Below are 12,663 nucleotides of genomic sequence, written 5' to 3' on the forward strand. Positions count from 1 at the left end.
TTATGTGGGCGTTATAATGGGTGTGGCCCACCCTATAATCTGCCAAAATTGAAAAGAGATCTAGCTAGCTAGCTTGCATGACCTGAGAAAGATGTCGGGAAGCGCCCAAGGTAGTTTCATAGTGTTAATAGTGCTCGGTCTATTCACCTGGAGATGTGCTTGTCAGTCAGGTAAACGAATTGTGTCAATTCAATGCTGTAAATATGTCAGAAAGACATGTTTTTTCAACATGTGTTTTTTTCAGAGCTTGGTCACAGAATGCATTCTGTTTCATACTAGAATCTGTCTATAAAATATATATAAAATTAATGTTGTCTAGGGCTACATGCATGCATGGTGTATTTAACCTCAGGCAAGGCCATTATTTTTATACAAGGGGTAATAAACAATTGTGGGCGATTTTATACTAACTACACAAAATTACCATAGTAACGTACATTGCCATACATAAGTTCCTCCGTGTATACGTGTACAGACTGCAGGACTCCACCGAGTATAACCGTCACTCCCAGTACCAACCAGACGGTACCCATCAACACAGACACCAGCGTCACCTATCGTTGCCAAGTTACCAATGGCCTTAGGGCGGATTGGACTTTTATGGGTATTCCAATTCCCATTGGGTCAGCCGATCATGCCTTGTTGGGTTCACTCGGTGTTAACATTTCAGCTGGCGCTAGTCAAAGTGATATCTACTTGACAGTGGACAGGAACGGAAGGGAGACTTACTCAAACAGAGACTTGAAGATAGTGTGTACTGAATTGATCACCACTCCAGTGCTTATGATCCAAACAAGTTGTGACTACTTCATCAGGACTTTTGGTATGAGCATTCGTGTGTTTGTAGCTTTAGCAGTACAAAGTGCATATCTCGAAAATAGTGCTGCAGTGTATATTCATGTACTGTACTAGTATACTAACTACATGTAAGCAAGAGTTCATTAGGACTCTTGGTGTAAGTAATAGGATTAGGTCCATTTAATAATAAGGGAGTGGTCTCGTATAGGCATTGCCTCACCATAGTTGGGATAAAATAATTATGGTATATTATGCTTGAGGCAAAACATGTACCTCACCGTAACTAGGTGGGTGGGTTTCTCCTTCAATCACTGTATTCATTGGTGATCCATTGCCCTTGGACTTTGTTCTCAACCTCTGCACTCTCATCGAGTGACAGCGTGCATAGTACATGTACATGTAGGTATAATACACGTTACCGCATGGTGATACTGCACAACAGCTCTCAATGCTTGTCTGTGATAACAACCTGTATTCTCACACAACCACCATGCACCTATAGATATCCCAGAGCCTCCGCCCAACCTGGACTTTAACCCTTTACCCACTAACGTCTCCGTACTGATGATCACATGGGACCAACCTGGTAACACACTAATCGATGAAGATGCCCCCGTCACTACCACCTACACTGTGACTGTGACTGGACCGACCTTCAACTTCAACGTGACCACTACAGACACAAGTTATTCATTTGTGGACGATATCGACGAGCCTTGTGCTATGCATAACTTCCAGGTTCACGCGTCCAATGCAGCTGGTGACGGTATACCTGATGTTATCAACGAGACTATCCCCATTTGTGAGTGATGTATGAATAGCCTAATTGGAATATGAATAAGCCTACTGTTGCTAGGGCTATAATAACTGGAGTAACGCCCTACATTGTATTGTTCATGTAGTCCCCAAATAGGTTCTAGTTTCAGTGCAATGTACTTAATGTAATTTTAGTGGTCACTCCTCCTTGAGCAGAGGTGGCCTGCTAGCACCGGTAAGAACAAAAGACTTTTTGGCCCATTAACCTAGCTGTAGTATAGAGATGACCAGCAGCGTACACATAGGTTGACTGCAATAGCCAGGTTTCATTATTGTTCTTGTATAAGAAGAGTACAGTGCAGTACAGTTCATCGTTCTAACTATCAGAATTGCATGTCAACATTGACCAGTGCAAAGTGTGTCACTGCACAGCTAGCCATACCTGGGCCATTGTTGTAATTCCCTCCCTCCCCGACTATGCAGCTCCTGACATTGACGATTTGAGTGCTGGTCTAAAAGTGAGTCGAGTGTTTGTCACCTCACCCACCACCGTTACCGTGGAGGCCACTTTCCCGGTGAGTTGATAACCTCGTTATCATACACACCTGTCAGTGTTATTGCGTAGATTGACATAGAACTAATAGTCTATTATCAAAACATTCGTGTTTATGCAGTGTAAGATTGCTACAGTTTATGTAAATACAAAATGTTTTTCTGGTCAACATCATTCCGTGAATGTAATGTGTGTATGTACACATTGCTTTCACGGAATGATGTTGACCAGGCCAGGAAAGCACCCTTTACTGCATCACCAGTACATAGCACATGTACAATGTACAGTACAGTACAGTGGAGCAAGCCTTACCCCTCAATGGTGTATGTATAGGGGGCTCCAACATACATCAAGTTTGTGCGTATTCAAACACCATACATGTACATGTATGTGCACACACACACCCCATACACACACACACACACACGCACACCCACACCCACACACACACACATACACACACACACCCCATACACACACACACCCACACCCACACCCACACACACACACATACACACACACACACACCCACACAGCGAGCGCTGGCCTGCAGTCCCAACTTCCCCTTGAACTTGTACCTCCTCAACACAATGGGTGTGGTGACCACCAGCTTCTCAGCCAATGACTCCGGAATAGTGGGTCGTGAGACGATAGCTCTGAACATGACCTCCTCACAGGTGCTGCCCAACATGGTGTACTCACTCACCGTGTCTGCCTGTATCTCAGTCACTTGTCGGGAATCCTCTGCTGTGTCCTTCAGTGAGTGCCTACCTGGTAGTAGTGGATTCATTTACTGCCTGTAGTGGTGTAGGGTAGAGTGTTACCAGAGAGTACTTTAATTAATGTACGTCTCATCTGAACATAAATATAGTACGTACTGTAGCTTACTGCATTAACTTTTAATTACTACGTACGTGCATAAATATGTGCATACACTGTCAGGAATATACATGTAGTATGTAGGGTAATACGGATGCAATATTGAGAAAGGCTCAGGAGCACAAACTCGACTTGTACATGCAGTAATTAACAGTAGATGTGCACAATCAGTCAGAGTCTACATATCACTACCCTAAATCCACACACACACACACACACACACACACACATACACGCACGCACACACACACGCACACACACACACACACACACACACACACACACACACACACATACACGCACGCACACACACACACACACACACAGTGACCACAGACGTACAATCAGCCAACATCACGTTCTTCGAGTCCTACGTCTTCCTGAGCTGTTTGTTTGCCGTGGGGTCGACCGCTCGAGGCTGTGTGTTTGTGTTCACTGTGTCTCCCAACATCACAGAAGAGTTCACCGTGGCCAGGACGGACAGATCACTGTGTAATGAGATACTCAACATGGAGAATGTGTACACCGATATCGAGGTTTTGGACTGGGAATCGGACGGGAGTTATGGGAATGTGTCTGTGATACCGGCCAGAATGAGAGTGGAGACTGGTGAAGAGTACATGGAGGCAACTAACTGCGCATTGCCAAGTGAGTGGTAGTATTATATTTATTGTGTGACCGATTTTAAAGTATAATTCCCTAGACAGCAGTAATTTTAAAATTAATGTGTACTCAGTAGGTACATTGTACATGTAGGCTATATACATAACAGTTGTAACTTTTGTTTCCAAGTTCCCATGCATATGTTTTACCTCTTTGCTCTGTATACTTTACAGCTCCAGTGACTGTCACGGAAAATGTTGGACTATCAGCTGGTGAGTGATCTATGTACCATGTACTAAGCACATACCTCTGCTCTTGGTGTCATACAGTGTACATGCCTCTAGGGGATGACTGCCTAACTGAGTGTGGTGCATCCCTTCTCTCCTCTCTCCAGGTGCTATTGCGGGTATCGTACTGGCTGTACTCTTTCTGCTAGTGGTTGCTGTTGTTGTCGTGATTGTCATAGGGATATGTGCTATGCGACAAACAAAGAAGGCCGGCGAGGCCGAGGTGTGTGTGGACTGTGCTCCCGAGAGCGGCTCCCTGTTGCCTGGCAGGGACTCACCAGATGCTGCTCCTATACCACTCGATGATTCTCAGGTAACTACAAGTGTGTGCTCAGCCTTGTGTTTAGTGAGAGATGGCATAATGCTACACCTACTGTACATGCATCTATTAAGCAGACGTACAGTACGTGGATTTGGTGGGGGAAGGGTCTCAGATACTTTTTCTTATGGTCATCACAATGCATACATGTATGTATATTTACGTAAGCTGTTTACTCAGTCGTATGTTTAGTTAATTGTTATACATGTATGCGATACAGTGTTAAAATTGGTAGTACACGTATCTCTAGGACATGTAACTATAGAACAATGGTTTGGGAGCCATGTATATACGTATTGCTTTCCTTGGTGATTAAGACTAAGTGCATTGTGTTAATAATTAATAGTGTCAGCTCCAAGGGAGAGACGTGTACATACATTGTAGGTGTCTGTCAAGTCCCATATATATTTATAATGATAATGTTACTTGTTTCCCTGTACAGGCTGGTGGACCTCCTCCTCCGAGAAGTTTGGTGAGTCAAATACTGTATACTCTTACTCAAGCACAGTACAATGCTTATTGAGCACTCCTTAGGCAGACCAACAGTGGCTGCATGTAGTATTAAAAGAGGTGACCTAAATGTACAAGATGGAGACTTAACGGTCTATTAGAGGGTGATCACTACCTGTTTTAGACAGGTTTTACTGTGAACTGTCTTTGTCTTGTGTTTTTCACTGTACTTTGATTCCACTGTTCTCATGCCATGTTCCCTGTGCAGGAGAAGCTGACGTTCCAATTGAAGCCCGGTCGTAAGAATGGAGAGCTGGTGCTCAACAAGACAATGTTGGACCGGCTCAGCGAAATGATGGTCAGTGTGTGTACACGTGCACAATCATTTCTTTGTGCTTATACCCAGTACCATTATTGTACACACCACATATCACACACACATACCTTACACACACACACACCTTACACACACACACCACATATCACACACACATCACATGCCACACACACGTCACAGACACGCACACACCACATGTCACACACACATCACATGTCAGCGATGTCACACACATATATATCACATGCCACACACACAGGGAACCAATTCTGAGGTCAAGTACACATTCCTGGTGCCAGAGAAATAGCCAGCCACAATTTCGGCTTTGACATTAGTAGGCAAAAATATATTCTTGTAACATTCTCAGTTCTGTCTAACGTGCGTACCTTTATACTCCTTGTTTATAATTACATGTATGCCAGGCATTTTTAGCTCACCCAAATCTTAGACCATTATGTGAAATTTAGTTTCTATTCTGCTCTGTGATTGTTCGTCAACTACATGTACTATAATTATAGATTATACAAATAGCTATAATTATATCCTTGACTCATTTTTCTTCAAATTAATGTTTGTTATAATTATCTGCCACGTTCAATAATTATTGTGAATATAAAAATGACGTGATTGTGCTAGCTTGCATTGTGTGCAACAGAATAGCAGAGCACAGGATAATATATAATAATAAGCGTATACAACAGAACATAGAGGGTAGATGCATGAATCAATATTTACTCCTATATAACAAAATTATTGTTGAGATTCAGAATGCAGTCAATATAAAGTATAATAATACTTGCGCTTGCATAATTATATTATGCATTCAAAATAATAGTTCAGTACGTCTCTCCCGATAGACCTCTCAAAACGAAGATTCGTCCTGTCCTGTTGCACCTTTTATCCCTTTCTTCAATGGCGAATCTTGCTCTTTGAGTTGATTGTTTGAGCTAGCTAGAGCAGAACCGAGTTGAAAAGTAGGCGTTCCTTGATCAACTTTCCAACTTTCTTCACGAATGTCTTCCAACGAACCCTCACTGATAATGTCGAGCATATCGTTACTGAAGTGTAGTTCGGAGTATGTCATTAGTAGAGGGGCTGTGTCTTCTTTACTAGCTGACGGGTCGTGGCTGATTGATCGTGAACGTAACGATATTTTAGGCTTAGATCTACGGCGTATTTCTTCCAGAAGCTGCTCTTTATGAACTTTTAGCTCCAAAGAGCCTTTCCGAAACCTTAGCTGAATGGCACCTCTAGAGACCTGTATAAAGATTTAGCATTAAGAGTACATTCTGAAAACTGTTTGCATTCCATATGTTGGCCCCATACTGGGGAATTTGACCTGGATATTTGCGTAGTAAAGACTGCTTTTATAACCTGTTTTGATGTGTGTAACTGCTTGGGGCTCAAAAAACCCCTGTTGAGACTGGGGGATTTAAACACAGAATCCTCCCCCACCAGGGGGAATTTGATCTAAGGCATGTTTAAATCCCCCATATAAGCCCGACCCCTCCCGTGCATAACCAAAACATGACTAAAACTGTACACTTACATTATGGTAAAGTGTCATCAAATCAATGACTTAAAATTGAAATAAACTGGCAAAGGGTCATTACAAACATAAATCAGGTAACAAACCGTGCTTCCCAGTAGAGGCTGCTGATCTGAACCAGGCGACCCTTCACTGAAGCTTCGTTTGACCTCTGGTCTTATTCGAGGTCGCTTAGGGGAGTAGCTACCTGTGCTTCCGGTACCATCACCTTCAGGTACATTTAGTGTATCTGGGAAAGGGGGGCCGCCAGCAGCACCACCTGGGAAAGGTGGGCCGCCAGCAGCGCCAGTTGGAGATGTAGGTGTGGGAGGACTACTACTGAGGTCACGCTCAGTACTGGCCGATGGGGAGATGGTAGGTATCTGTGAGGACAGAGACAATGACGGTGATATAACTTATTTTGTGTACCAATCGATTAATGCAATGGGTCTGTGGAATACATGCAGCATCACTTGTTAATCATTAATCGTTAATCATTCAAAAGTAACTGTTAACTGTTATATTGCTACTGTATAGTTACCGTATTTACTAGAATGTTTTGCGAGTATCCAACATATGCAAAATTTGCGAGGGTTGATCAATTCGCAACAATAAAATCGCAAAACCTAAATTATTACTAGTATACACACGATCCTTGCCAGAACGCAATAGTTACATCGCAAAAGGTCAAATTTTCTGCTGATTTGGCTCATTCGCAAAGGTTTTCCACCGGCAAAACATTCTAGTAATACGGTATATAAAGATACGTAATGACTAGCTTGTACGTTAAGTAAATATAAAGATATAGTTATGCAACAGACTAATGTGTAGTAAAGCAAGTGCACACGCAAGATATTACCCTCACCTTGTCTATGAGACCCCCAGTGTCGAATTCCACACTGTAAATACCGCCAGACTCAGCTGTCATACTCAACTTGCGAGTCTGTACGTGCAATTCACACAATTATGATCACAATTATAGCATCACACAATCTCCAAATGTAAACATTTTTGAAACTGAACTTGGGGATTTTGTTTCTATGATTATGCTTTTATTGAGTTGGAGACCTGATTGAGCATCTTGCTAGCAACAGGTGTCAGGGAGTCCACATGCATGCACATACTGTACATTACGAGTCCACATTCAGGGGGTTGCATGCACTCTGTACATTACAAGGAGTCCACATTCAGGGGGTTGCATGCACTCTGTACATTACAAGGAGTCCACATTCAGGGGGTTGCATGCACTCTGTACATTACGAGTCCACATTCAGGGGGTTGCATGCACTCTGTACATTACAAGGAGTCCACATTCAGGGGGTTGCATGCACTCTGTACATTACGAGTCCACATTCAGGGGGTTGCATGCACTCTGTACATTACAAGGAGTCCACATTCAGGGGGTTGCATGCACTCTGTACATTACAAGGAGTCCACATTCAGGGGGTTGCATGCACATACTGTACATTACAAGGAGTCCACATTCAGGGGGTTGCATGCACATACTGTACATTACAAGGAGTCCACATTCAGGGGGTTGCATGCACATACTGTACATTACAAGGAGTCCACATTCAGGGGGTTGCATGCACATACTGTACATTACAAGGAGTCCACATTCAGGGGGTTGCATGCACATACTGTACATTTTAAGGAGTCCACATTCAGGGGGTTATAATTATACAGGTACAGAGCCCACATTCAAGGGAGTACACTCACCTTTTGTACTTCAATCTCCTGTTTAAATCCATCATTTTGTACTTCAAGCTCATCTGCTCGAGTTTCTTGGTCCAACTGCAAGTGGATTAAATGCATGTCTTAAACATTGACATTAGAGAATTATACTCACCAGTTTCTTGGTGTTTTTGCGATGTATCTTGCACCAAACCAGCATAATCACCGTTACCAACAGAGTAGCAAGCAGTAAAATGACCACAATAGGGACCACTATAGCAGCCACATTGGTCGGAGTTGTCACCACAACAATGTCTATAGGGTGGAAGGTACAATGAAGAGTAGATCCTCTTATCTACTCCATGATCCAATACAAGGCCAAGGAGGAGCAAATTGTACTTAGCCAGTACAGTACAGTGACCTGATTCATAACATATAATTGTACACAATGCTTTTTGCCTATTGTGTACATAATCCAACATACATAATGTATAAAGATTTGCACTGTTACAGGTTTATACTTGGTATCTATGACAACACAGGTCTAAGGGAAGGCCCAGTTCAACACACAATCATCCACCACATTTAACCACAAAACTCCTCGCCTGTCAGATAAACAACTAACTGATGACCTAGCCAAAGAGACGATTCTGAAGAGGATATTTGGAGCATACTTTCAGACGTTAGGTACACATAAGTCATAGTTAATGTTCCAGTGGATGTGTTTGTACACTCCCTACACTGTGTACACAGCCTCATGCAGGCCATCAACAACAAGACACTCTATACTTATATGTGCTAGCTGTCATTACTATATGGACTTCACCTACTAACACTGTAAAGAGTGATACTTCTTCTGAGAGGTTGTTTTACACCCTCTTGTGAGAACACAGAAGGTGATTGCATGAGTACATGTACAACACAGAAGGTGCACGTTTTTATCAGCATGGGGATAGTTGTTACCAACAACGAAGGTCAAGGGTTGAAGACTATACCATAGTTATTATGCTACAGCAATGAATCACTCACCTATAGGTATTTCACAACCAGTAGCCATGGTGAAATTAGTCATACCCACGATCTCGGTGGTAACAGGACCTATCCTGAAGTCGCTCACAGAGCCATTGTTCTCGATATCGAACACGCTGATGCGCCCATCGTCTCTGTATGCAGAGCGTTGATTTATCGTATCGTTACATTGTGACACTGTGACTCCGCCCCCTTCTCGCATTAGAATGAATTCTTGCTGACCAGTCCCATTCGTGTTCGGTGAGAACTGGAACAGGCATCCCAGAGACTGAGTGACGTCGGCGAGCCTGCAACTGAGCTGGACGTACGTCTGGTGAAAGATGACCGCAGCCGATTGGACATCCGTGGTTTCTATGGTTACAAAAGAGATATGATATGGCTTCTCAGCTGCATACAACCTTTCACTAAAAAGGTCACCTCTCTATATTAAACTACATCAATATTATTGTATTGTACTTCTTCTAAATAAGGCGCCGCTTTTTAATAATTATGTTTTCGAGGCTAGTGTATATGCAAAACAAGAAATAGCCAATGAATTTATATAGTGACTTATGGGAGAAATCTCCAGGTGGCACCTTATTAGAAGGTGGCCTCTTTTAGAAGAAGTACGGTATACACAAGCACTTTTCTTGGGAGGTTTTTTCTATACATAATGTCCCATAATTGTACATTGCATAAGTATGTGTTTTTGTAGCTCTTATCGACCAGAAGAGGCTCATCTGTACAATACCCATGATGAACCAATGACCTGTGACAAGGCACATGCACTCACACAATACATGTATATGTATACCTGACATACCCCCCACATTGGGTGGTGGTCCCTATAGTTATAGGTGTTGACAGTACCCAAACCACAACAATTGACGTTGCTCTGAATATGAATACTGCATAATTATTATGAATAGATAGATTGGAATGCTGAACTGGGAGATAACCTGGGGCTATTAATAGTTGCAATGGTGAATATTTTTTAGCCTTACACCTCTTAGATCGTTAACTGCAATATGGTACCTCTTAGATCATTAACTGCAATATGCGATTCGAGCTCCACACCTACGACTATAATTATAATACTATTATGCTCTTGTAACTCTGGTTACCAGGGGGCTGCTCTTGATACATAATTATTACACAGTTAGTGGTTATCACCTCTTTTGAAGTCAAAAAGTAAAACTTGTAATATATATAGATAATACTATAAGACTGCTGGGGACACTGTATGAAGCAGTTCACCCTATAATACAAAACCAGCTAGGAGTTATCTATATCACGGTTTACTGATCACTCACGAATTCTCTGACTTCTGGAGACTCTCTGAGACACCGCGCTCCTGACAGTCACGGATATTAAGTAGAGCATGTTGTGGGGCAGAGGAGTGATGCTGGAGTTGACAGTGACATTGATCAGAGTCAGGGGTGCCACATCGGAGGCCGAGACGACCAGTATTGGTTGGAAGTTCACATTGATAGTGTAGTCTAACACAGGGAAGTTCATACTGCACGAGTTCACCGTCTGTGTGTGTGTGTGTGTGTGTGTGTGTGTGTGTGTGTGTGTGTGTGTGTGTGTGTGTGTGTGTGTGTGTGTGTGTGTGTATGTGTGTGTGTGTGTGTGTGTGTGTGTGTGTGTGTGTGTGTGGGTGGGTGGGTGAGGGGAGTACATGTATGTATGAGAGGTGATGTGTGGGTGGGTATAATTAGTTATAAGTGTGTTTATTTAATTACGAGCTCCAAATGACACACACGTATAAATAATTATAGTCACATCATTAACTAATGTTGTTATGTCTAAGCAATCAGAGCACTAATTACCAGCACTTAACAAGGCAAAGTACTAGCTGGTAATGACTTAACGAGGTGACAACTAGCAAAGCACTGCTTACCCCACACTTGCACAAGTACAAAATCAAAATAGAAAAATTAATGTACAGAGGTGTAACTGCTTACATGTACATGTACATAGCATTATAGGGACATAAAGGCTAGATCACAAACGTACAAGTACACACGCAACACTCAACAAAGGGCACCTCTGCTATAATGGCCATATTTCTATCAAGATTCTTCTTCTTCTGCTTCAACTTTAAGCTCACTATAACATTTCTCTACTACAGTGTAGTTTAGAGTTCAGTAAGTAAACGTACCCGGAATTGCATTGTGAACGAAGTGTCATTCTCACTTCCCAGATTCAGAAATACGAGACGGAGGGTGGCATCAATGTCCGATGTGTTAGCAGCTGCAGAGAGAGAGAGAGATAGAGGGAGTTACTAGAAAAACGAAAGAAACCTCAAATGAAGGAAGTCATATACTTAAAGGTGACGACTCAAAACATAGATTTCAAAAGGTTGCCTAGGTTCTTACATATGTAGACAATATTCCCACGCACACCTTCTTATTACGCAATGGTAAATGTTGTTTCTCGGGTAATTATAAGCAAGTGTGTTTGTTCAACCAGCATTATTTCAAGTACAACATATTGTTGCAGTATGGCTAAGCCTACTAATCAAGCAAGCACTTTCATAAACAAAAGTCGATAGCCTCTAACAGAATAATTAATAACAGGAAAGAGTGCCATGGCAACATAACTCAACCAAAGATAAACTTATAGACTTGCTCTCTTCAATAATTATTAACAAGAGAAGTGTTTGGCTAGTTGATCTCATAGTGTACGTGACTCCCTTAGGAATTGAACTGAGCATGCTGGTCAGAATTGAGACACACCAGATTAGGCATGGAATGAAAACAACAATTCAAGTGAGACTAAGGAAACCTGTCTACAGTGCATAGCAGTCACTATTTTGGCTGACCATCAATAAAAGAGGTGGCAGGTTGAAACACGTGGTGCTATGAACAGTTTGAGAACCTGGCTGCATGTAGTACAGACTGAGAGCTAGGGTGACCTCTTTACAGGGACCATGGTTATAGAGACAGTTGTCCCAACAACACCACAACAGCATGCTGGCACCTACCACCAACCCTAGCCTAACTGACTACTCTAACACTGACCCTGCATGGACCCACCAAAATGTCCCTGTCTTGAATTAACCATTGTGTGAGAGCACATACAACAACTATACCACAGCTACTGCACAAAAATAGCCATGCATGTATGCACGGTATTAGCAAACTTACAGACAGGCACTGTTTCATTGTAGATAGCGGGACTCCCCACACCAGCATCATTATCAGCTCTCACTAAGAACTGGAAACGCTGACAAGGCATTCCAAGCAGGGACTCCTCGAGAAAGTGAATAGAGAAGCTGGTTGTTGTCATGGCGCTATCTAGATACATCACGTTGCCACTGTCGGATACGTTGAATATAGAGAGAGTGTAGTTGGTGCTGACCAGTGGGGGGGCGTTGCTAGGTCGATCCCATACTAGCGTCAGGCCCATCGCCGTGGAGACTAGGTTAAGATTGCCAGGGGGGTCTGGGCGATCTGAAGAGGGTAG

At 42.6% G+C, this 12,663-nt stretch overlaps 2 protein-coding genes across 5 annotated transcripts in view; one reads left to right on the forward strand and one right to left on the reverse strand.

Annotated features, from left to right (window-relative positions):
* The first annotated feature begins 10 nt into the window (after positions 1-10).
* On the forward strand, positions 11-5,601 carry LOC135345004 (uncharacterized). Its single transcript, XM_064542322.1, has 11 exons — positions 11-170; positions 476-823; positions 1,301-1,600; positions 2,038-2,129; positions 2,644-2,866; positions 3,314-3,634; positions 3,823-3,861; positions 3,984-4,189; positions 4,638-4,667; positions 4,914-5,003; positions 5,242-5,601. Exons 1-11 carry the CDS (start codon positions 92-94, stop codon positions 5,287-5,289), a joined length of 1,776 nt encoding a protein of 591 aa, XP_064398392.1. The 5' UTR covers positions 11-91; the 3' UTR covers positions 5,290-5,601.
* The window catches only part of LOC135344964 (uncharacterized), a 22,891-nt gene continuing 15,763 nt past the window's right edge, over positions 5,536-12,663 (reverse strand). For 2 of the 4 annotated variants that reach the window (XM_064542283.1, XM_064542266.1), the window contains exons 3-11: positions 12,345-12,650; positions 11,357-11,448; positions 10,506-10,728; positions 9,214-9,564; positions 8,360-8,499; positions 8,230-8,304; positions 7,376-7,453; positions 6,618-6,893; positions 5,536-6,240 (exon numbers count right to left, since the gene is read on the reverse strand). In XM_064542283.1, the coding sequence (XP_064398353.1) occupies positions 5,845-6,240; positions 6,618-6,893; positions 7,376-7,453; positions 8,230-8,304; positions 8,360-8,499; positions 9,214-9,564; positions 10,506-10,728; positions 11,357-11,448; positions 12,345-12,650 (1,937 nt within the window). In that variant the 3' untranslated portion in view covers positions 5,536-5,844. The remainder of the gene's footprint in view (positions 6,241-6,617; positions 6,894-7,375; positions 7,454-8,229; positions 8,305-8,359; positions 8,500-9,213; positions 9,565-10,505; positions 10,729-11,356; positions 11,449-12,344; positions 12,651-12,663) is intronic. The other 2 variants (XM_064542275.1, XM_064542290.1) reach the window with 1 other exon arrangement.

This window comes from Halichondria panicea, chromosome 1 (genome assembly GCF_963675165.1).
Source record: "Halichondria panicea chromosome 1, odHalPani1.1, whole genome shotgun sequence".
In the NCBI taxonomy this organism is placed as follows: Eukaryota; Metazoa; Porifera; class Demospongiae; order Suberitida; family Halichondriidae; genus Halichondria; species Halichondria panicea.

Bases quoted from the DNA above. Each gene is read 5' to 3' on its own strand.
- LOC135345004 (XM_064542322.1), top strand. From the start codon at position 92: ATGTCGGGAAGCGCCCAAGGTAGTTTCATAGTGTTAATAGTGCTCGGT. The intron at 1,601-2,037 runs GTGAGTGATGTA...CCGACTATGCAG, and splicing joins CAACGAGACTATCCCCATTT to CTCCTGACATTGACGATTTG. The intron at 4,190-4,637 runs GTAACTACAAGT...TTCCCTGTACAG, and splicing joins TACCACTCGATGATTCTCAG to GCTGGTGGACCTCCTCCTCC.